The sequence below is a fragment of the Colobus angolensis genome, unplaced genomic scaffold (genome assembly GCF_000951035.1).
Source record: "Colobus angolensis palliatus isolate OR3802 unplaced genomic scaffold, Cang.pa_1.0 Scaffold154, whole genome shotgun sequence".
In the NCBI taxonomy this organism is placed as follows: Eukaryota; Metazoa; Chordata; class Mammalia; order Primates; family Cercopithecidae; genus Colobus; species Colobus angolensis.
Genome location: NW_012114644.1, coordinates 2958043 through 2984500, shown reverse-complemented (window position 1 = coordinate 2984500; position 26458 = coordinate 2958043). Strand labels below are relative to the sequence as shown.

Here is a 26458-nt window from a genome sequence, read left to right as displayed (position 1 = left end):
AATGTTCTCGGTACTGAACAAATCCACATCACCACCCACCTCCAGAAGGAGAGAATGGCTGATAAAAATTTGGAGATTGGATTTTGTTTCAGTGCCAATCTACTACTCGTGTCAAACCATTTTAAATTTTCTCATTATAGTTAGCTCTCTTCTCTATTTTTACAGCATTACCATACATTACAAAATCCATAGCTGGTACATATGCACTATTTAGTTGGCCTTAAAACATTTCTATAGCCCACATACATTCTAATAAAATTAACTCTTTGAAAAGCCATAGTTTGACTTCTCAATAAATTATTATCTTTTCTCAACTGAAAAAAAAGATGATGATCAAACAAAGAATGTAGATGAATAATTTTTATGTAGCTTATAATACAATGCATTTTGGATTGAGTCTGAGCTTGCACAAAGACTGACTGAAGTGATAAATAGGCCTGATGATTAAGCCAGATGGCAAATCACTAGTTTGTATAGCTGCCGAAACAAATACCTAGGTATGGGAGGAAACCTGTGACTCCCTTCCTGTGGATAGGGTAGAAGAGGCCTGCCATAGAGGTGGTGTGATTAATCTCTAGAAGAGAGTGCCGGCTGCAGTGTGCATAAATGGCTATTCCTGGATTCTCCTTAAAAGTTAAATTGATGACAGTCTCTTAAAAGAGCAGCTCAGCCCTCTGTCCCTGCAAGATAAAGACAAACCTTGATTTCAGCTACTACTGAAATAAGTGAAAGTAGAAAAAGGTTAAAAATAACAGTACTGTACTCTTAGTGAAGGAATTAAAGGTAATAGAATGTTACTCATCTACCAAAGTATAGGGATAATTGCAATGTGGTGCCTTTTTTTGTTGTTAGAAGATTTTGTGGAGCCCATCTGTGCAGATTGTTTCTTTATTATTATCATTACATAAATTAATTACATTAGGGAAAAAGGGGACACTTTAATTAAAAGGCTGTTTTAAGGAGTTATAATTCTACTCTGTCATTAAATAATTTAACAACTTAAGCACCAAATTTGTTAATAATGAATAATTCTGAAAATGTTTGTTTGCAAATTATTTATATTAACCACATTTTCAGCAAAATTAATTTTACCTTTTTATTTCATCAAATCAAAGTGTCCATTGATTTCTTCATTTTGACCAATGGACCATAGGATAGGAAGACATATAAACCATCTCAATTATTTTAAGAGTCTTATTTTATCCTAAAAGAGAAAGAAAAACATCTCATTTTCCAAAGTATGCATATTTGCTTGTGTATGATATGTCTGATTAGGGTAATCTTTTCTGAAATGGGCATTTTTAGAACATGATGAGTTGCAAAGAGAAGATATGGCTGGTGAAAAGATGGAAAGAGGCCCACAGAAATACATATATAGCCAATAGTGTAATTAGAAAACATCACTGCTACTTAAGTTCCATACTTCTTTGGATAAAAACCTTCATCCACATAAGTTACACTACAGGAATGCCTTCCTGTATTTCACATAAAATGGGTGGGTAGACATCTATTTTTTGCATGTCTTGAATGCATCTTTCTTTTTGTCAGCCATCTTCCATTCTTCCAGAGTGTGCTAAATAATAGAATTCAGAGACTTGTATCTAGATGTTGGGGAATAAAGACAGCAAAGGATTAAGAATGAAAATAAATATGGAAATATGAGAAATAATATGGGGCAGAACAAGGGAGGCTTAGAAGCTAAGAGAAGATTCTAAGCAACTCCTGATGCAGGAGTTGATGGAAAGTGAAAATTTAAAAATAATGATTCTACGTTCTGTGTTTAAACAGTTCTCTAGACTGTTTCTGTCTGATTGAAATAGTGAGCCATTTTTTTCAACATCGAATGTGAAAAGCATTATAGAAACTACTTTTGTGTTAAAAAAAATGCCGGATTCAAATTGTATCTCATACAGTTGAAGACTGAATAAATAATGTCTAGAATCAGTGTCTTATACATAGTGGATATACAAAAAATGTATGTAGAATGAGTGGATTAAGACAACATTTCACTCAAGTTTTCAAGTAGGAGATGGCAAGTCCTACTAGTAGTGAGGTTTTTATATTTTTTTCACTCTTCAATATTATTCCCCAGGGAAGCTGGCAAACTGAAATCTGTTACATTAATGCCAGCAGAGATGTATAAGTGTGAAGAGAATAAGTAAACATTTATTGTACCTGATGGCTCAATGGACTATCCACATGAGTTTTTAAGAGACTTAAAAATACTTGGCAGTATTTATCCTTAGGATGAACTCTACAAAAACTATTTGTGGATATTATGTTCAGAAAATTTCTATTTTGGGGTCAGTTGAGCTTTTTTGATTAAAAACTGGTGAGCTAATATGTAACTATATAGCTCCTTTCCTTTGATATTGAGTTTATTTCTTAATTTTTTAAATTCTAATGTTAGGTTTTCTATCTAAATCAGTATCAAAATATCCAAAAATAGAGATAATGGCTAGTGCATTTTTAATACAATATTTTCCCATGTTAGCCGATATAATAATGACAAATTGCCATTTATTGAGAGTCTAATATATGCCAGTTTATTTTTCAGTGTTTTACATGTTAAACCATAGATGATTTTATCTTCTTATAGAGAAAAATACATCAAAACTGAGAGTAATATAATGCCTTGCGCAAAGCCACACGGATTATAAAGTTTTGAACTGAAATTCAAACCCAACACCCCAGCTATAATAGACAAAATCCCCCGAATTTACATTTGTCTCTCACAATATCTTGTGAGGTAAGTAGGGCAAAAGCAATTTTATATTCTTTGTTCACCTAGGACTGCTATTTGGTTATTCTGCATTTATGGAAATAATTTTGTGAGAATGATAGAAATTTAAAGTAAGAACGATTTAGGGGTAGTCTAAATTAGCAATTCCTAGAAATTTTAGTTTTAGTATCACTTTACATCCTTAATAATTATTGAATATCTCTAAAAGCACTTGAAATATGTGCTATATTCCTTGATACCATATTAGCAATTAAAAATTGGAACATTAAATTCATTATTAGTTGTTTAATAATAATAGTGGTAAACTAATTACCTGTTCAGGTAAATATTATATTTTTATGATAAGTACCTAGATGTTCCCAAACAAAACAAAACAAAACAGTGAGAAGGGTAGCATTATTTTATATACTTACTAGTCTCTTTACTATTTAGTTTTATGGGAGGCAGCTGGATTTTTGTATCTGCTTCCTCATTCAGTCTGTTGTAACCTCACATATCCTGAAACTTCTGGAACATTCCACTGCACATGTATGAGAGAATGGAAGTTAAAAAAAAAAAAACAAAAACAAAGAAGGGCCAGGCACAGTGGGTCATGACAGTGATCTCAGCACTTTGGGAGGCTGAGGCGGGTGGATCATGAGGTCAGGAGTTTGAGACCAATCAGCCTGGCCAACAGCGTGAAACCCCGTCTCTACTAAAAATACAAAAATTAGCCAGGTGTGGTGGTGGGCCTCTGTAATCCCAGCAACTGGTGAGGCTGAGTCAGGACAATTGTTTGAACCCAGAAGGCGGAGGTTGTAGTGAGCCAAGATCGCGCCATTGCACTCCAACCTGGGTGAGAGTCTGAGAATATGTCTCAAAAAAAAAAAAAACAAACAAAAAACCAGCTATTTAGTATTATTTTAAAAAAATAGCTGGACTTTAGGGACCCTTCTGAAGGGTACAGGTGTCTGTGGAGCCACTTTGAGAGCTGCTGATCTAGATAAAAGTTTCATTTAGAAGACATGGAAATTAAGGTGTCTCATGGATCTGCTACTGATGATTGATTAGAGGGGGGCTGATACTTTCCTACAAGGGTATTAGATACGGCTGGGGTGGATGCTAAAACTATATTATGGAAACATATGAGGATGATTTTGAGCAGAGGTTGTATGTTACCTCCCTCCCACTGATGGCACAACAACTAATCCCCACAACCCTACTGAAACTACCCTTGCCTGGAACAGTAATGATCTTGTTAAATTCAATAAACATTTTTTGGTGCTTACTGAGATTTGTTTGTTAGCAGCCCTTGACATGGCTGATCAGTCCCTTCATTTTGACTCAATTGTATGATCCTCCCATGATCTCATATTCAGTGAAAGCACCCTCTCTCCAGATGCCCAACCAGAAGTCAGAAACTTCCCATACTCTGATCTCTTCATCACCAAGTTCTCTCAATCATCTTTTCTTATAAATATCTTGGTGTTCCATCCACTTTTATTTTCTGCCTGATATTTTGCCCTGAATATGCATCTTACCTCTCTTGCATTATTAACTACTATCTTCTAACTATTTCATCTTATTCCTTATTTTTATATGTTTTCTTTTTCCAGATTTTATTTTAGTTTCCAGGTGTGCATGTGCAGGTTTGTTACATGGGTAAATTTTCTGTTGTGGGGGTTTGGTGTACACATAATTTTGTCACCCAAGTAATCAGCATAATACAAATAGACAGTTTTTCAGTCATTAGTTCACTTAGAATAATGAACCCCAGCTCTGTCTATGTTGTTGCAAAGGCCGTGGTCTCATTTTTATGGCTACGAAGCATTCCATGTTTATATGTACCACATTTTCTTTATCCATTCCACCACTGATGAGTATCTAGGTTGATTTCACATCTTTGCTATCATGAATAGTGCTGCGATGAACATACACATGAATTTTTTTAATGGTAGAATGATTTCTATTCCTTTGAATATATACCCATTAATGGGATGGCTGAGTTGAATGGTATTTTAAGTTCTTTGAGAAATCTCCAGACTGCTTTCCAGAATGGCTGAACTAATTTACATTTCCATCTTTTCTCCACAACCTCACCAGCATGTTACTTTTTGACTTTTTAATAATAGTCATTCTGAATGGAATGGAAAATATTTGCACACTATGCATCTGACGAAGTTCTCATTTCCAGAGTCTACAAGGAACTCAACTCCACAAGCAAAAAATAAACAACCCCATTTAAAAATGGGCAAAGGACATGAAAAGACACTTCTCAAAAGAAGACATATATGTGGCCAACAAGCATATGAACCAATGCTCAATATCACTAATCATTGGGGAAATGCAAATCAAAACCACAATGAGATACCATCTCACACTAGCCAGAATGTCTTTTATTAAAAAGCCAACTCTTTCTTTCCCTGGTTCTTCTCATCAGTCCTCCATAATCTGAGCAGTTCTTTTGAATTACAGATTCCAAGTGGGCACTTTTCACAGCTCTTAGGTTAAAGCCCCAATTCTTTCAAGTATTTTACAAAAGCTTCTGAAGCAGCCCCATGCTCGCATCTATAGCTGGGCTTGTCATTGATTCTTCTTTGCTTCATAAGATTCTCTGCCCTGCTCCCTCATTCCATGACAGTATATCAAAACTGTTTATTCGTCTATGCATTCCTTCTACTCTTTCTCTTTTTATTCATGTATTAACTTAGGTGTAACCTCCTTTGGAATAATTTCCCCTGAGTCCTCCCATTCTGAGTTAGATTATCCTGCTATATGATTCCTCGATGATGTGTCCTTTCCAACCAAAATATTATTTGCCACTCTTCATTTGTAATTACTTTCTTAATATCATTTTCCCCTGTATACTTTTAGTATTGTGTGCACGGAAACTTCATCTGATTTTATCTTTCTACAGTGGAAAAAGAAACAACACCATTAAAAAATGGGCAAAGAACATGAAAGACACTTCTCAAAATTGTTCTACCCAATGTTGAGAACAATGTTGGACCTATAGTAAGAAGATTATAAGTCATACACATTTGTTACATGCAGAATTAAATGAATATTGGTTTTTTTCTCTCTTTCCTGCAGTTAGTTGTATTTATGGTTTTCTGACTCACCTTTATGAAGTTGAGAATCATGCTTTGAATTAATTATTTTATTGTCCTGTTAGTATAACATAGTTACTATCCTGTATGACTGCTATGCCAAAGTGGTTCAAAGACTGGCTCTCACATGACATTTACCTAAAACCAGGTGAAACCAGGCCTATATTTGAAAATTGGCCTCATTCTTTGGTAAACAAGAAGGTCATCCGGGAAGATTGGTTAAAATATGCATGCATGAGTTCTATCCACTGAAGATTCTGAATTGGTTGTTGAGATTGTAAGCAGCTCCACAGATCACTGACATACCTTCCAAAGTTTAGGAACTACTGCCTTACTGCAAGAATACTCTGGTTTATTTACAAACAGTAGTTAAAGAGTTATCTTGTAAAATGTACTCTAATTTAGTAGCAGAACACTCCCTTGTGCAAAGAAATGTATAGTTTTCTGTACATATGTGTTTGGAAGGATGTCATAGCCCAACATTAAACTCTAGCAGGTGTTACAAGTTCAAGTATCTATTTTTGTTTCTGTACAGCTCAATGTTAACACCGGTACTCATTAAACACATCTTAATTCTCTAGAACTTATTGTAGTATGTTTAATGGATACATTTAATATCAATTTTTATGTAGTATTTATTTAAATAACATTAGTAAATATTTAAATTTGCAGAACAAAATGTGATAATACTATTTTACCATGCAATTTTTGCAGCTGTTATGTGTAGAAGCTGTTACGTGTAGAATTTGACATGGTAAAATTCTAAAGTAACTTACAGTGAAGCAATTTTATGGGGTCATGTGATTTTAAAACAAAATATACCAAGTATATTTGTGAATTCACACTTTTATTGTTAATTGATACACAATAATTTTGCATATTTATGGGGTATAATGTAATTTTTGAAACATGTATATATGTGCTGATGAAATTAGAGTAATTAGCATATCCATTATGTTGAACATTTATCATTTATTTGTGATGAGAACAAAATCTTCTCTTCTAGCTATTTTGAGGTAAATAAAACCTTATTGTTAACTGTAATAATCCTTCTAAGCAATAGGACACCAGCATTTATTCTTCCTTTCTAATTGTAACTTTGTATCCACTGACCATCCCCTCTCCATCCTTCTCTTCCGTCTACCCTCCTGCTTATTTTTATTTATATTTATTCTTGTTTTCAAAAAAGTTAAGTAGCATGTATGTATACATGCATACAGACAACATGTGCGCCCGTGCACACACATACACACACTCAAGAAAAAGAGAGAGAGGAGAAAGAGACAGTTTCTGATTATTTATAAATATTTTGCTTTATCGTTGCTTGTCATACTGTATTGATGAAGGTAGTTTTTCAGAGAAAATAGAAATAGAGAGATAATAACATAGAGATGAGATTTTTAAGAGATAAGAAGAGAGTAGAAGGAGAAAAGAAAATTGCTTCATTTGATCCAAGCTGCAGTTGAATTGGATGATCTTTTTTCCTTTTCACACTCTTTTATATAGTGGATCTTTTGTGTCAGTTCTTTAATGTGTTTCATTACTTGAAGATTGTGTAAAGGAATACATTCAATAATTTGTCTCTTATTTTAAAATGCATGACAGTTATATGACTTATTAGAAATTTATCCATTAATGTGATAGATTTTTAACTTAATTATCAGGTACTTCTCTAGGAGAATGCTTACTTTATAAATGTGTGCAGGTATATTTAATTTTAATTTAATGCTATTAACTAGAAAACAATACAAAAATTGTTAGCTTTATTTTTTTTAAATAATTGTGGTTCAGGCTATTTAAAATCTATTTTATTAAGGAAAATTATTTCACTGTTACATATACAACAATTTGTATTTTCAGATTATTCACCAGAGCATTACTTGTTACTGACGATGAAAATGAAGTAACCAAAGTTTCTAGTAATAGAGAATAGTTACATAAATTAGGTCCGTGATAAAACACAGTGTTCATTAAAGGCAAACTAGAATAATAATCACTGACTTACAAGGCCCTATAAGGCATTATCACAAAACAATTATTAATGTAAAATACAATACAATCAAAGCTATATGTGTACATGTGTAAATGCACAGAAAGTGTTATGGAAAAACTATTTCAAGACATTAATAGTGACAACCTGCAGGGGAATAAAACTGGGATATAAAAGGAGACTATTTCACTCTATGTATTTTTATACATTTAAGTTATTTATATTAACTTTTAGTCATGTGTTTCTTTCATGCCTTAAAGAATCTGAGAAATGTTTAACAAAAATAACAGAGGATATGAGGTTCTTTTGAAATAGGAATTTCAACAGCTGCATCATTGAATACACTTATACATGGTCAAGAAAATTATGCATTCTTGGCCGTATCAAACTATCTCATGTCATTTATAATACACAAACCTACTATATAACCACAAAAATTAAAATTAAACAAATAAGAAGAAAATCATGCATTCTAATGAGTGTTTTCTGATTCTTTGTCCTACTCAATTTTTTATCTCTAATATTCTGTTTTTTTTTTTTTTCATTTTAATTGAAGGTCTCATTCGTTTGCAAGAGCTCATCAAAGCTCCATCAAGGTACAATCTTCGACTCAAAATTCGTCAGCTACCTGCTGATACAAAGGATGCAAAACCCTTACTAAAAGAAATGAAAAGAGGCAAGGAGTTTCACGTGATCTTTGATTGTAGCCATGAAATGGCAGCAGGCATTTTAAAACAGGTAACCTTTAAATTACTTCAATTCTTGCTTTCTTCATAAACTTGCACTTACAATATGATCTTCTTTGAAATCAAAATGTTATTGTTATACAATCAATTATATAACAACCTTGATGTAATTTTGTGATAGAAAGTCTGACAATTGCTTTTAATTAATTGTCTTAAAAGAAAAGTAATGTAAACAGTGATGATCTTCAAAACACGTTGTTTGCAGTTTGAAAGTTATTTTCAAATGACTACAATGCTGTTGGTTAATGAGATAGTTGATTAACGAGATAGTTATTTCTTTTTATTTTGAAATGAGGGAAGGAACTAAGAGTCAACCATTGAGCAGCTCATTACAATCAACCAGTAGGAAAAAGATGTAATAAATTTACCATTTACCTGATATCTACTGTAAGAAACTTTACATATTTGATCTTATTGCATCATCACTACAAAAAAAAAAAAAAAGTTGGGACTGTCTCTACTTTACAGACAAACTGAATCCCAAAATGAATAAGTAACTTGACCAATGTCAAGTAGCACGAATATAGCAGAGAGATTGATATCCAACCTAATGATGTTAACACGTATTCATTCCAGAATAAAGCATTGCCTGACAAAAACCAACCAACCAAACAAACAAAATCTTCTAAATCAATCAAACAAAACAATTTGTAGCTGTGAAATCTTTTAGTATTATGTCAGCATTATTCAGACCTAACAGCAAACTGGAAAACAGAAATCATTATCAGTCCATATCTTACAGATGAAGGAACTAAAGTTGGGAGTTAAATGGCCAGAACAAGACCATACACTTACTATGTAGTAGAGCTTGGATTTGAACACAAATTTTTGGATTTTGTTTCTTAAACTCTTTTATGCACACTGAGCTGACACCTTGGTAGCTTGGAACTAGTCAGCTGTTTAGAAATCTCTCATGTATAGGATAAAATATTTCTACTGGAAAGTTATGCAGATTCAGATGTCAAATTATATCCCATTAAATATAACTGCCAATAGTAAATGCCTGTTATAACATGGTTAATTAATTAAGCAGATGTTTATCCCATATTCCAATATAAATACTGATTTTCACAGTAAAATATTTAATTAGATTTGAAAAATTGCTATAGTTTTATCTTTGGATAATAAAACATATGAGAATTTTGGGTTTTTTTTGGCAATGAATAAAACAATGCACTAAACCACTGAACTCTAGAGTCAAGATTTATTTTCACATAATTCCCAAACAATTCTTGATCATGGTTAGAATACACAGGCTTAGAAAGGAGACCTTTCCTTTACTCCTGGAGTGAGTGGCACTGAGCTATTTCAGTGACAGAGCTTTGGTATGCTTTCTTCAGACTTCTAGTAAGTATATAAATGATCTGTTGTCTTATCTCTAAAGAACTAACTCTGACTATTTTGCTATCTGGAAGGTGAGAAGCCTGTCACCTTTAAAAATCGAGTTTGCTTTCTGCCTTCTATTAGATATATTTATTATTTTAAACTTGTTTTCTTATATTTTCTTTGCAAACATGCTTTGCTTGCAAAATGAAAATAGAAATAATAGAATATTTAAATACATATAACAGAAAAATGTAATTTTAACAACATCAGTAGATGACAAATTAGAATATAGGTAAAATGAGAATATGAAAGTTAAGATGAAGCCAGAGTGACATTATTATACAAAATACATCCTCTGAGGTCCTGCACTGGAAGACCGCAACTATGGTGGTATTATTTTTAACTTTGTCTCACATTTGAATTTTCCAGTTATTCTAGTAACCAAAAAGAAAGCAAATAGCTTCTAGGAAATTCAGTAGTGCATTTCATAGGGTCCTATTTTGTGACTTGGGAAATTTTTCTGAGATTCCTGAACATTCACTGATGTTGGAACTCCTAAGACATGGTATAGGAGTTGAAGAGCAAAAATAGATGAGCTTTCAGCTAGTCTGGCTTCATCCAAGAATGAATATTAGGACTATCCGGGAAAAGAAACGGCCATAATCAGTTTATTCTTGTGTGTTTGTTTGTGTAATTTATTTAACTTTTTAATTTAAACTGATTCAGCTTTTAATAATTATTGAACAACAGAGAATTTGAAGTTTTCCTGCTAGAAAGCTTTCAAAGTAAGTGGAGCTTGGGGTTGACCAGATTTCCTCTGAGTCAAGTTGAGTACACTAATTGGCATGCATACCTCCATAGCAGATGATTCTACCTCCATCCAGATTTATCAAAGAAAATACCCTAGGGCAGAGCCAAGATGCTCTGAAGTAAAACCTCCCAAGGACATCCTATCACAGGGAAAAACTAGTAATCAGGAGCTTCAAAGTTTAGATCAGAGAGTGTGAAATAAAAACTTTCAGCCTGGAAAAAAATGTAAAAGAAAATGCTAATAAAATCCTATAGCAGCAAGAAGTAAAATAAAATAAAAATTGAAGAAATGTGTATAGGCCCCCCTCTTATTGTTGACCTTGAGCAATATAATTTCTGGATCTTACCTGAAAAATAAACTGGTTGCAAATTATCTGCCTAGACAACTGCATGTGTTAATAATTTTTTTTTTTTTTTTTTTTTTTTTGGAGACGGAGTCTAGCTCTGTTGCCCAGGCTGGAGTGCAGTGGCGCGATCTCGGCTCACTGCAAGCTCCGCCTCCCGGGTTTACGCCATTCTCCTGCCTCAGCCTCCCGAGTAGCTGGGACTACAGGCGCCCGCCATCTCGCCCGGCTAGTTTTTGTATTTTTTTAGTAGAGACGGGGTTTCACTGTGTAGCTCAGGATGGTCTCGATCTCCTGACCTCGTGATCCGCCCGTCTCGGCCTCCCAAAGTGCTGGGATTACAGGCTTGAGCCACCGCGCCCGGCCTTCTAATAATATTTTGATTTTAATTTAATCTGTAGTATTTCTTTTAAGAGAGATGATATCACAACCACTTTTATGTTGAGGCAATTGTATTATTTATGCATAAAAAGATACTGATTTTATTCTCTCTAATGTGTTTGAAGTGTGCATACAATTCATTTAAAAGTAGTAGTAAGACATGCTATAATTAAAAGCACGTCCAGAGCAAGTTATTAAAAAAAAAATCCTACTGGAAATTATTAACTAATCTTTTAAGAGAGTATTCCTGTTGTTCTTTTTTTTTTTTTTTTTTTGAGTAAGGTTACAATGTAGGTACTTAATCAAAAATAACTACTATTTCTACCTCCAACTTTTTTTTTTTTTTTTTTGATGGAGTCTGACTCTGTCACCCAGACTAGAGTGCAGTGATGAGATCTTGGCTCACTACAATCTCCACCTTCTGGGTTCAAGCAATTCTCTGCCTCAACCTCCTGAGTAGCTGGAATTACAGGAAGCTGCCTCCACGCCCGGCTGATTTTTTGTAATTTTAATAGAGACGGGCTTTCACCATCTTGGCCAGACTGGTCTTGAACTCTTGACCTCGTGATCCACCTGCATTGGCCTCCCAAAGTGCTGGGCTTACAGGCATGAGCCACCGTGCCCGGCCTTCCAGTGTTTTCTACATCACATATCACAGCACATAACTGATCCTTGTTTTCAAAATCAAAAGCTGAGAGAAGGTCAATGAAAGCCAGAAACAGACTTCAATTACCCTTATAGACTTCTTCTCAAGGTGATGAAGAAAAAACCTGTAGCCATTGGAAATATATATGTCAGAACAAATCATCTTCTTCTCCACCATCTCCTCAACTCCTTCCCCTATACCAAAGCAGAATTTGATGCACTTGGCTGAGACGTCCATGTTTTCAAATTTTCAAGGAAGGAATAGGCAAAAATTTTAGAATGCATGGAGTCAAAAATTGTTCTACATCTATGGGAATATGAAATATACCACTTTAGAAAATGCCATAGATTCCAAACTCCACATTAGAGACCTGGAGTTCAAGTTTACTCACTTTCTCACTTTGTTGGACAGTTTATTCATTCTTTTCATGTCCCAGTTTCCTTACCTGTAAAATGAACATAATAGTAGGACTGATTTCTAGAGTTTTTATGAGGCTTAAATATGTAATGTGCTTAGAATAGTATCTGACACATTTTAAGCATTATATAAGTATTATTTTTAGTTGTACATCTGAATCATTATTTCTTTCATTTACTTTAATCTCTAGTTCTGTACCTATGGATTAAAAAAAAAAAATGCCAAGCATAATATTGAGCTGTCATTGAATGGTATTGGAGATAGGGAGCCATCTGAACATATGCATCAGGAGCAATGAATGCCTTCTACAAATATGATCTTGTAGATTTGTGTTTAATAAGGGAAATTCTGTCTTATTTTGCTTGAGATGAAAATTTAATCCAAACATTATTGGTTTATATAATATTACTCATTCAAGAAATATTATTTGGTAATTTGATACCTATATTTCCTGTGCTCAATTCTTTGATGCCACCTTTCGTTAACCAATGTTTCTCCCTTTTTAAACTATACATTCCACATTTTTCACAAATATTTGTTTGTTCTTAAAGAACTCACGTTGCAGAACTACAAATTCTATCCTACCTAACTGGTTAATGCCAACTTACGAGCATGATGCTTTTCTTATTTTTATTTTTAATTGTTGTGGGTACATAGTAGGTGTACATATTTATGAGGTATGTGGGATATTTTGATAGAGACATACAATGTGTAATAGTTACATCAGGGTAAATGGGACATCCATCATCTCAAGTATTCATCACTGTTTTTTGTTTGTTTATTTGTTTTGAAATGTAGTGTTGCTCTGTCACTGCAGCCTGGACTTTGGGAGCTCACGTGACCCTCCCAACCTCAGCCTCTTGAGTAGCTGGGACTAAAGGTGTGTGCCACCATGCCTGGCTGTTTTTTTTTTCTCTCTCTCTCTCTCTTTTTTTTTTTTTTTTTTTTTTTTGTAGAGATGGAGTCTTGTTATGTTACTGAGGCTGGTCTTGGGCTCAACCAGTCCTCCTGCCTTGGTTTCCTGAAGTCCAGGGATTACAGGTGTCAGACACTGCACCCAGCCAGCATTTATCCTTTATGTTACAAACAATCCATTTATACTCTTTTAGCTATTTTAAAATATACAGTTAAATTATTATTGACTATAGTCAATCTGTTGTGTTATCAAATACTAGATCTTATTCCTTCTTTTTTTCTTTTTTTTTTTTTTAGCCTATTAATTTCTATACCCAGAATGTAGCTGAGGCAGCTACTTTGTAAATGAGTTTTTGTAGTTAGTGGCTTGTGGAAGGCTATTAGATGTACCTGAGAATAATTGTTTCCTACTAAGAACTCTTCATTCAACTAAAAATGCATTGTGTTTTAATTATCCTTGCCAACTGCTGTTCATTGATAAGCAGTTATTTCAAAAGCATTCTCTTATTTTCAGAGAGAAAATGACATGGACACTTGTTATAACTGAAAGTTCTAACCCAAAAGTCCTTGTTTTTAAGATTGACAGTCTAAAATTGATGAGGACTGTAGAAGAGTGAAATAAAACACAGTAATTTGTGACTAGTTTATTAATAACAACAAAAACATTTCTTTAATTATATGTACTTTTTAAATAAGAGTGGTAATTTACATTTCCTTCATTAATGCTATGGAAATGTCTCTAAAGAGCTAAAATAAATGGCTGTTGGCATTGTGTTTTGCAGCACTTTTTTCCTAATTCAGTAATATTGTTCATTAAAATAAAATAAGTTCCTCATTAGCGTATTTGTAGTGAAGACATTACGAATGTAACAAATTAAGATGTGCTAATTTCAGGTTTGTGTCAAATTTAATGCCTTCTTTAATGTGTTAAGCCATAGCTTTACAATTGCAAACATTCAACTAATAGCTTTTCTGTCTAGAGGATTGCTTCAGAAATTCCTTCAGTAACCACTAGTCTTTAACTACTGGGAAAAGATTGAGTTTAACCTAATTGTATGTAATATGAATATTGTGGGTTGATTCTTTATCACATCCTACTATATTTTGTTTTCACTTGAATTATTGACATATTGTCTTTCCTATAATATATACTTTCAGTAATTTTTTTTTTTTTTTTATTTCTTAGGCATTAGCTATGGGAATGATGACAGAATACTATCATTACATCTTTACCACTCTGGTAAGTACTTTATTAAAACAAAATGTTCTGAATTTTATTATTATGACTTTTTCAGATGAAAAATAGGTTTTTTTAGTAAGAAGTATTATGACTTAGTCCTTTGTAGTTACATTTTAATTTGATAAGACCCCACCAAAATTATTATCAGAGAGGATAGCTCTTAATAGAAGTTGATGATTTTGAAATAATATCATTTCAGATATCAATTCAAAATATTGCATGTCTTATTTTCATGTTGCTTTAGAGAACTTTCAGAACATAATGGATCTTGAAATTAGTTTCCTGAGAAATCATTGCTTTAGAAAAGCACAAATTCAGCCAGGTGCAGTGGCTCACACCTATAATCCCAGCACTTTGGTAGGCCGAGGCAGGAGGTTCACCTGAGGTCAGGAGTTCGAGACCAGCCTGACCAATATGGTGAAACCCCATCTCTACTAAAAATACAAAAATTAGCCAGGCTTGGTGATGGATGCCTGTAGTCACAGCTACTTGGGAGGCTAAGACAGGAGAATTGATTGACCTGGGAGGCAGAGGTTGCAGTGAGCCAAAGTTATACCACTGCATTCTAGCCTGGGCGACAGAGCTAGACTCCATCTAAAAAAAAAAAAAAAAAAAAAAAAAAGACAGAAAAAAGAAAAGCGCAAATTCTTATGTTATCTCAGCTCTATTCACTTTTTGAAAATCAGATGTACTGAAGCTGTCCTTTCAGTAGATTAAATTTTCTATTCTGCTTTTGCCTATGTTTAGTTAGACTTCCTTAAAAGTCAATGTGCTTTAATTTGCCATCAGCAAATTGAAAGTTACCTTTATATTTTCTTTTCACATACCCACCACACAATTTCCCTTTGTTTTGTTTGAAAATCTGACTTTAGCCTATATCAAACTTACTGTTAGCTCCATTTCTTTATCAATACATTATCCTGGCCTTTCTTTCTCTGTAAAACAGCGGTCTCTTTACTAATTCTTTCTTCCGCATGTCCCAAATATGAGAGTATCTCCAAGTTTGGACTTCATCCAATCTTATTTTCTCTTCAATTATTTTCTTCAGAACTGGTTTGTATTTAGAGCCTCAGTTATCATCTTTGTTTGAATGAGGTCTAAATGTTCTATCTAATATTCATGAATTACTGTATACTGTAAAACACTTTTAATTGTTGTGCCATCAGATAATTTCAAAATATTTAAACTTCAGTGTCCTCTGAATTGACCCCTCTTCTGATTTTCTTTAAAATTTCCACTTTTATTGACTCCTGTGTCACTAACAATATTTTACTGATTTTTCCTTTGTACTGTCTCTAGCATCTATCTTCTCCATTCCCATAATAACCAGTCTAACCAATCTTTTCTCCATTAACTTGAAATTCTTCCAGTTAGTCTCCTTGCTTCTAGGAGTCTTGAATCTGGCAGACCAGATTATTAAAATTTAATTGATTGCAACAGCTTCCTGTGATGACAACTCTTACTTCCAAAGGAGATTATTCATGCAGTAGGATGTATTTTACTTTTAAATAGCAAAGCTGACTCTGGCATGTCTCTGTCTTACTTCCTAGCAGACAACTTTTTGCAGCGTGTAAGAAACTTAGTGTTGGGGGTGGAGAGGGAGTGAGAGCATTCCCTCATCAGCAAATGATATTTCAGTGCTGTTACAACTCAGCCTCAGCATAAGCATAAGATTTTGGGGAAATCGAAAGTACCCCTCAATAAGGAAAATAAACGAAACAACTAGTTTAGGATACATAGAACTCATAGGCTTACATTTGAAGGCCTTTTATACTGTGATCCTAATCAAACTTTCCGTTTCCTTTTGCTACTATTTTCCTTTAGGAATTCTCACTTATAGCTGAACTGATGTTCTGATGAACTGAACTGAATAGGTTTTATGTCTTCTAATTTTTGTGTCTCCACTCATACTTTGAATTCTCTTTTTGCCAATCAATAGCCCAGTCTTACTTTAATGGCAACTGTAGGTTAGAAAAGATTTCTTTTCCTTACACATCCTGAGGTTCAGGGCTGAGATCTCTAAACAAAAGACAGGTTAACAAGAGAAACACATAAACATTTATTTAATATAAATTTTATGTGACACAAAAGTCATCAGAAATGAAGACTCAAAGAAATTGGAAAATCTAGCTTTCTTTTTCTTTTTTTTGCTTTGGTTTAATAAAGAGTAGTCAGCTATGTAGGAAAATTATTGGACAAAGGGAGACTATGATCTAATGGCAATAAATCCAGAAAACTTAGCAAGGCCAATTTGTTCAGACTCTTCATGACCGACAGGTATAGAGTTGGATCCCTCTGGAATGAGAGTCTTATGACCTCCTTTCTGTGGAGGTAGATCAGAGAATTCTTTTATGGTTCACTTCAGGGGAGAAAGGTGGGATGAGATCACAGAGTGACCTTCCTGCTTCTGTGTCTTCTCAATTTCCTATAGCCAAGTACCATATTTGGGGATAGCATGTTCTGAGCCTCATCACAGCTAAGATCCCATCTGCTCTGTGAAGTTTTTCTTGACCATAAAAATTGAAAATGACCTGTGTTGCTTCTGACTTCTTTTACACTTATGATTTCTACTCTTTTACCACTTAGCATATATTGTCATGCTTTATTTATTCACCTCTTGAATATATCCTATCTCCTTGGCTAGATTGTAAACATTAAAAAATAAAAACCTAAAGATTTCTATGTTTTTCATAGCACAGACCACAGTTCAGGCCAATGCCAGCTGCTCTCCATTGAATTGTATACCTGTTATCTAGCCTGTGTAGCTGTATGAGTCTGAGGCAAGCTGTTCACAGAACCAATGGCATTAATCTTGCCTTGATTCTCAATATTGTCCATAAGTTCTGAGGGTTAGCTATGCCAACTAGAAAGAGGGCAAAACTCCGCATGCTACATGTTGTCATGGTGGCATCCATTCCCATGATAACTTTGGCCTCATATCTCCTGGGAAAACTAAAGGGCAGAGCAAGAACATTCCCTATATACAGACTAGAAAGCGCAACAGACATAAAGTGTTTATTGGGAACTTATGGTGAAGTTCCTAGGTGTGAGACATGAAATGAAGGAACTGCACTGTTTCTGCAACCAAAAAGGCTAGCCTTCTTAACATTTTTTCCACACCTTTCCTATAGTTTTCATTAGTTAGAAGCTGTATTTTGTGACTTGCTTTCTAAAAACAGCAATCAAACAAAGAAACACTGACAAAACAAAATTTTTAAAACAGAAATAACCAGGCGAGGAAGCAGGGCATAGAAAAAATTAAAGTAAAATATTAATATATAAAATAAGGGCAAACTATCCTAAACACAGAAAAGAAAGCTATTGCAAACCTTAGATGTAAGTTATCGAAGAGCCCATTGTTTCACTGGTGGATTTAGAATAAAATATATACATAGATTTTTACATCCAGAGCATGTATCTCTGCAATGCCAAAGCATCAGGACAGTCTATTTGAATCTTGGTGATTTCTGATGTGTAACATCACTTGACACGATGGTGTTAAGTGACCTAAGGGAACCAAAAATCAGTGACTATTTCAATAACACATGCCTGTGAAGATACTCTGTCGATAATGACAACACAATAACATTTGTCTTTCAGGACCTCTTTGCTCTTGATGTTGAGCCCTACCGATACAGTGGTGTTAATATGACAGGGTTCAGAATATTAAATACAGAAAATACCCAAGTTTCCTCCATCATTGAAAAGTGGTCAATGGAACGATTGCAGGCACCTCCGAAACCCGACTCAGGTTTGCTGGATGGATTTATGACGGTATGAATACCCACTTAAAGATCAGTTTGTGTGTTTCTAAATAGTATTGCATGCATATTAACTTCTGGGTCCAAACTTCAGTTTAATTGTTTGACATTAAAAGCACAATGTCAGAGCTACAATGCAAATAATTTTATTAACAATTTTAAAAATCAATTTTGTATGAAAATCTTATGCTTCCATCCAAGTGTCTCAAAAGGCGTTACAACTATCACTAGGGTACTACAACATAGGAATTTCTATAAAGTTAATTAGTTCCCTATATGGAAGAAATGAGAGACTGAAAAGAAGATATTAATCTGATAGTTATCCTTCTGATCTTACCTACCAATATATGAATACTCTTCAACATGATGATTTCTGATATCTGGTGTTATATAAATGACTTATGTCACACAAAACACACAAAATTCTCCCATGAGCTTACTCACTCTTTAAGGCTGAAGACTAATCAATAATCACATTTGTCATTTTCAAGTCCCAGTTTAAACCTCTAGAAGATGCACTATTGCATAAACTATAAAAGAAGGGTATCTTCTTATATAACTTCATTGTTTATGCTAAACAACTTTAGCTGTTTATGCTATTGTTTATACCAGTGCTTACAATAAAAATGGCAAGGCATACATAATTTTAAATTTTCTTATACCGTGTCCTCCAAAAGACAGGTAAAAATCAATGTTATTAGTTCATTTAATTTAAGCCACTATGTAAAAAATATTATTTTTAAATAAGTAATCAATATAAAAATTATGACTGAGACGTTTGATATTCTTTTTAATACTAAGTCCTTGAAAGATGGTATGTATTTGACATCATGCATATTAATTCAGAGTAGTCACATTTCAGTCATATTTGCTCTGTAGTAGCCAAATGTGGCTAGTGGCTACTTTATCAGACCAGGTAGGTATGTATCATGTTATTTTTAAAAATTATAAATACCTGATATTTTCTTATTAAATCATTTTTCTACAGACTAAAGTATCACAATAATTAAGGAAATAGCTTAGCAGTGGGGTGATATTTACATTTCATAGGTAATTACCATCTGCTCTTAATGAATATTAGTCTAAATGGAGAATTTATAAACAAAAACGTCCTCTATCCTTACATGTAGAGAAGCTTTTTCTATTATGATTATAATTTTTCCATTAATTACTTCAATGGGCTTCAAAGCATGTTTTTGATATTGTAGGGATAAAAGGAAAATTTGATTTTTTTATCCTTAGAAGGTTTTGTAATACAAATTGAGAGCTTTCATAGAGACTGTGAAGAAGAAATGGTTAGCCTAAAGGCATCAGCTTTCTGATGGAACAAAAAATACATTTGTTTTCTGTTTGTGAGAAAAATCACCTACTAGAATTTGAAAATATATCCATAAATTTTTTTAAAAGAAACAATATGGGGAAATTTTGTTTTATTGCATATAGAGATAATTGACCAGTTCTAGTAGGTTAGTTTTAACTTATAATATATTTGAGAATTTTTATTGAGAGGAAAATACCTAAATAACTTAAAAATGAAAATATTTTCCTTCAAAGTGGAGCCAGATTTAAAATAAAAAGCACACTAGAAAAAATTATAAATGTTATATTTTATTACCAGTTTAAAAATGGTGAATCAAACTTTTGAAACTTAAGACAATGTGATTTTTTAATATGATAATGTATACTATCCTTTAAATTGTTGTTATGATCATGTGAAAATTTTATATGCTTTTTCTATAATAGCTTTCTTTACATTTCTTTGATTTCAGGATGAATATCTTATTATTTATTTTCAATACCATTATTAAATGGTTTTAGGAAAAGTAAATCAGTAGATATTAGGACAATTTTATACTTTTATATATTGACTTCCACAGATAAATGAGTTCAAGGACTAGTGTGCCCCTTTATGTATCAGAATCAAAAAATATTCAATTTTACTTTGGTATTGTCTGTATAGCTATGTGAGTCCCTCTGTGACTTTACACGTCATCTCCTGAAATGAAGAGATCCTGAAATGAACCCCTAATTTGTGGTGACTTATGTAAACTATTGAAAGACAGATAAGTACCAGGAATGATGTATTAATTTCCAAGGTAGAAGATCTTGGAGAGAATTAACCTCTATGCTATGGAAAGAGAGACAGGATATTAGGAGAATTACAGATCTGGGTTCTCTCTTTCTAGGCATGAGTCTATTCCTCTTCTGTTTTTCCCTGTTGAACTGGCAGATGATTCCTTGGAAGGGGACAAATGTTAAAATAAAAATGGACTGATGAAAAAATGTGTCTATTAAAAATCCTGGGCATTGTATATAAACCATGGTTTCTAAGTTATTTAGAAGAATTTTCCATGCAATACTCTTCCCTTTGGTATAGTTCTTAAATATAAAGTAGATATGAAGTTTGTCATTAAAGTTTCTTTCAAAATAGATGCAAACTGATTTTGTTTTCACAATTTCCCTTTTGAAAAATTAATATATTAAACATTTTTTTCATCATATGACATTATACCAAGATAAAAATATATATATACATAAAATATTTTCATTATATAACATTAATTCTTAATTGTAAAATAGCACATGATTATTCAAATAAAACTAATTAAGTTCTGTATTAAAATGTGGGCGTGTTTATGTCTTACATAAGTATTCTTTTTCTTTTCCATTTAAAATTGTAAGCATTTTCACAAGTCATTAAATGTTTAGGAAAAGAAATTAATAGGCTGTTTCCACCATGAATATAGTCAGTAAATTAAGAGGATTCTAGTTAGAAAAAAAAGAAAAAAGAATTATAGCCTGGCATTGTGGCATTGGCAACATTCCCTTCAGTCAATTCATGAGATCTCAGTGTTTATGTATCTCTTGTTCTTTTTTTCCCTATGGTTCCATAAAGAAATGGGATTATCAGCAAAGTCTCTAGTACTTGGAACAAGACCTGTTATTATCAATATCATAATCATTTGCTATTGTGTAAGATCATAGTGCTTAGACTTTGACATCCTTTCTTCATGTTTGAGCTATAAAAGGAAACAGTAAATTGGATTCATAAGAGTTTTTCTAGTTGAGTTAGGATTTTAATTGGCCTTTGCGATAACTGTTTATCAGTTAAATTACTACTGAATACAAAACCACTTCTCTTGCCATTTTAGTTTCTTTCTCTACAGTCTGGGGTCATCATATTAAAGATATTAATGTTAGTAACTCAGTAGAATTTTTAGTTTCACTTGGTATAAACCCAACCAAGAAACCAACTCACATGGTACTTCCAAGCCTGATCTAGTTAAGGAGGAAGAAATAAAGCTCAACACTCTTCCTTTACACATGAGGGTTTCTTTGAACATATGATATCCCACTTTTCTCCATTCCCACACAATACCATCCAGTTAGTGCTCTGAACTTCCCAGACATAAACCCCTTATTATAAAGCTCTTTCCATACTATGCATTTTGTATTGTGTTCCCATCTTTTCATGCTCCTGGAGATGTGCAGATACCTTTCAATGAGCGTTACTACTGTTCTTTACTACAAAATCAGATAGCATCTTCCCCAATCCTCTGACCTGACATTGTCTGCCTTTATATAGCACATTTACTATAGGATGAGAATTCACTTTTGAACCAGTGTCAATCAGAGCCTGATGATAGTGATACTTATTATTGATTTATTGAGTTTACAGCAATTTCAGGTCAAGACAATCAAATCAGATACAAACACCTAGGTTAAACAGTCTAACTATATCCCAGAAATACTTCCCAGTGGTTCCAGTATACATATGCATATTAATACCAATGTACCTGTAATCCATTCAGTAGCTTAATAATTATTAATACTTTTTTCTTGTGCTGATAGATAATACCACATATTTCCTTGATAGTATAAATGTATTACACAAATCAATAATAACCATATTTGTTGACTATATCATTTGGATTTCTATAGGGATATTACTGTTTTAGAAGTTTAACCGTGGACACCAACTGCTATCTCCATTTCCTTTCACCTCAAAAATCATTAAGCACTGTCAATTTTATTGTATCAATATTTTTCTTAACTACATTCGTCTTTTCAACCCAGAGCTTTATCTTAGTTATGATCTTTCCCCTGACTTTCATGATAGCCCCCTCGCTGAAGTCCTACTCTTAACATCTCTCTCCTACATTCACCTTCTTTCTAATACGATTTTTTCCAGAACTTTGCTCATGGCTTCTCATCATTTACTAGGTGTGATTTGAGCTCATTTGCCAGCCTAAAAAGCCTTCTGTGATCTGACTCTTTCCAACTTGTCCAGCCTCATATTTGCTTACTCCCTGTTCCACCAAGCCACCCTCTCATCTCACCTTTCATGTGTCGTTACTCATCATGTGTCACCTGTTCCAGTAGAGGATACTTCCATTGTTTAAACCACCTTCCTTTTTTTGAATAATTGGCATATTCCTACTCATACTCTAATTTTCTGGTCTTCTTTTTGTATTGAGTCCTCCAGATACTTTATAAGTGTGGTCCTTTATTTATGCACCTTATGTATAACTCCATGCTGAAAGTTAACTCTAATGCTTCAGTTTGTTTTTACATCACTTTTTCAATAGACTGTTAGCTCTTCTGAAGCAAAAACTAGATATTGTAATCTTTGAAGTCCCTATACCTAGTTTAATGTCTGGTATAAAACAGGAGTTCATAATGAGAGAGTGACTGCCTGATTGAATAAATGCATTTGTTAACTGATTTTAATCATGTTACATCTATGTTCTAATCACTAGTTCCTTTCATTTCCCCAAATATATGTTGGAGAGCATTTTATTTACCCTCTTGTACTTTATCATCAAGATATCTAATCATTTAGAAGATGCAATTAGGCTAGTCTCAATGGCAAAAGCTTAGAAAAATAAATTTTTTTTTTTTTTTTTGAGACAGAGTCTCACTCTGCCATCTAGGTTGGAGTGCAGTGACACGATCTCTGCTCACTGCAACATCTGCCTCCCCCGATTGCAGTGATTCTTGTGCCTCAGCCTCTGAGTAGCAGGGATTACAGGCGCACACCACCACACCTGGCTAATTTTTGTATTTTTGGTTAAGATGGGTTTTCACCATGTTGGCCAGGCTGGTCTCCAACTCCTGACCTCAAGTGATCTGCCCACCTTGGCTTCCCAAAGTGCTGGGATTACAGGTATGAGCCACTGCACTTGGCCATTAGAAATACTTTTGATTAAATAGTGAAAGTATAGTAAGTTAGAAGAATAGTTTCCATTATTTTTACAAAGGATGAGATAATGTTTATGAGAGGTGAGTCTTTACATACTTTAATTCTAAAGCCCTCCTAACAGTTATTTCTTTCTAACAACAGACCACGGACTCCAAACTTTACAATTTCCTTTTTTATTTGCGTATCTTAAAATAAAAAATGAGCATCTTGTATTTACATCTTACAGCAGGAATTTAGCTCATCCACTAAGGTAACACAAGTGATCATTTGTTACTGTATAAAAATTTACTTTTATAGCTGGGTGTGGTGGGGCAGGCCTGTAGTCAGCTATTTGCGAGGATGAGGTGGGAGGATCACTTGAACCTGGGAAGTCAAGGCTGCAGTGAACAGTGTTCACCCAGCTAAACTCCAGCGTAAGACCCTGTCTCAAAAAGAAAACGAAACAAACAAAAAAAAAAAAAAAATGGAAATAGAACCATAGAGAAATAACGTATGAACAGAAGAGACAGGTTTTTTCATTTACTGCTAGAAGTATAAGCCCACCTTTGCTGCTATTTGCTTGTCTTAATTAATTGTAGCTGTTTTTCTTTAATTCATTTGAAATGAATATAAATATAAGGTTTTGGCAAGTACTGGATCAAACCAACTCAACATTTTTTAAATTGGTGAAGCATTTTGAAAAAGTTGGCTTCATCTTATATTGCACTAAATCACCAAAATAAAAGAATAAAGAGTAGCAACATAATTAATTAATGAATTAACTACTTTTTAAAAAATCAATTTTAATACTGTGTGTATTGTATGCAGCACACAGGATTTGATACCAGGCACTCAGGATTTGGTAATGAAGACAATAACTCTATTTCATCAAAGAACTAAGGGAATTGATAAAATCGGAATATAACAACTGTTTTTCTGATCACTTCACAATCTTTGTTAGTACAAAAGTTATGTTCAAAATGTGATGTTGATTGCTTCTTAATTTTGTATTTTTGGATCTTCTCTCCTGTCTTCCTGAAAATTCTTGTTAAAATGTATTGTTTTCTGTGATCATTTATGATAGAAAGGGACACACATATATTTACCAGGAATTGTACATAACTTCTTAGTATTTTGTCAAAAAATGTGTAACATTTCAGAAAATTTATTAACATAAATATTATAACTACTAGCCTTATTCTTGTTGTTACCACAGAAGAAACATTTTGGGTCCATAATATAATAAAATATGGCAGAAATATTTGTATACTTCAGAGTACGTAATGAAGTCATAAGTACAACATTTGTTACATTTATATGTGCTTGATTTAATGAATGGTAAAAGACATGGAGCATGGAGTATGAATAACAGAATGGCACTATATTTCTTTATTTTATGTGCCTATTAATCTTTTAAGATACACTAAAGCTACAAATTAAATCTAAATACAAATAATTGAGATGACCTAAAAACCTCCATTGTTTTATTAACATAGACTATTTCATCTAATTGCCTTTCTCATTGACAGATTAAAGAAGCAACATTTAAGCACCTAAAGTTGATAGAGATGGAATTTCTATTTTAAGTAATGGTTTTTTACATGAAAAATGGCAGTTGCAGTAAAGCTTTATCTTAATGGTCATGTTATTTTTATCAGTCAATTTTCGAACTTTTCATTTGGGAAAAGTAAGGGTAAATCAAGAGAGATTTTTTCCCCTTCACCCTGAAGAGCAAAATTTATCTTCAAGGCATTGATATAATATTATGCAATACCAACTTGTAAAGGATAAATACATTTCTACACACAATTTTCTTCAGTCTCTTATTTTATATTTAAAAGTGTAGGGGAGGAAAAAAAAAAAAAAAAACTTTTCCTCTACCTGTCTTAGGTTTGTTCATTATCTGGGACCTCTGACAGAAGACTAACATGAAAAAATAACTGAAGTTTATAGCTGTATGCAGCACCCACTCACACTGAAGAACTCATGGGAATAGCTCAAGGGGTGGTTAGAACGTGGGCTTATGTAGCCTCTTAACAAAGAAAGATATATTTTTAGAAAAGTGACAAGACAAAGGAAAAGTGATTTAGGCTTTTAGGGGTGGCATTATATAAAAATATAAAATTATATAAATCTAATATGTCACTTGTAGGATCACATACATATATATGTGACTATATCATATATATGTATATGATCATGTACATATATCATGTGATATTATATCATATCATATGTATATGTATATGATCCTACAAGTGGCATATTTTGATCCTGCAAGTGGCATATTTTGGGGTGACATGTCCTGAACTCTTTCAATAGCTATATAGTTTTATGTGAATGTGACGAATCACCAATGGTATGAGGAAGTCTAACTAGACAGAAATTTGTGGGGTTCAAGAAGGAGGGCCCCTCAAGGGACAGTCAATGTCAAAGACACTCAGAAGAGGTGATGCCCAAAGCCCTGACAAGAGTATGAAGTCCAACTTTGCAGAGTCTAAGAACTGACAGCATTCCAAGATCTAAGACTCCACATCTGTATCTGGACTATGGCATCACGGTAGAATTAATACAAGCAATGAATGTGACCTTGAAAAACAAAAATGCCAAGCCAGTTATTGAGGTAAACAAGGCATTGAACTTGAGAAAGCAAGTACAGGGCACAAAGTAAAGGAAATACAACATGGTCAAGAAAATAGGGAATGGATTATTTCACTGGGGTAGGCACTCAGGTTCTAACCTGAGAATGAAGTTAACAGCAAGTTTGACATAATGTTCAATGTTGTAAGTTAAAGGAGTGGATTGGGAAATAGTGGGATATAAATCTGGGGTAACTTTTTTCATGCTAATTAATCAATAGATAATTAT

At 33.5% G+C, this 26458-nt stretch overlaps 1 protein-coding gene across 2 annotated transcripts in view; it reads left to right on the top strand.

Annotated features, from left to right (window-relative positions):
- The window catches only part of GRIK2 (glutamate receptor, ionotropic, kainate 2), a 747094-nt gene that overhangs the window by 300592 nt on the left and 420044 nt on the right, over nucleotides 1–26458 (top strand). For both annotated transcript variants that reach the window (XM_011936507.1, XM_011936508.1), the window contains 3 exons: nucleotides 8379–8560; nucleotides 14594–14647; nucleotides 18248–18421. In XM_011936507.1, coding sequence (XP_011791897.1) covers nucleotides 8379–8560; nucleotides 14594–14647; nucleotides 18248–18421 — 410 coding nt within the window. The remainder of the gene's footprint in view (nucleotides 1–8378; nucleotides 8561–14593; nucleotides 14648–18247; nucleotides 18422–26458) is intronic.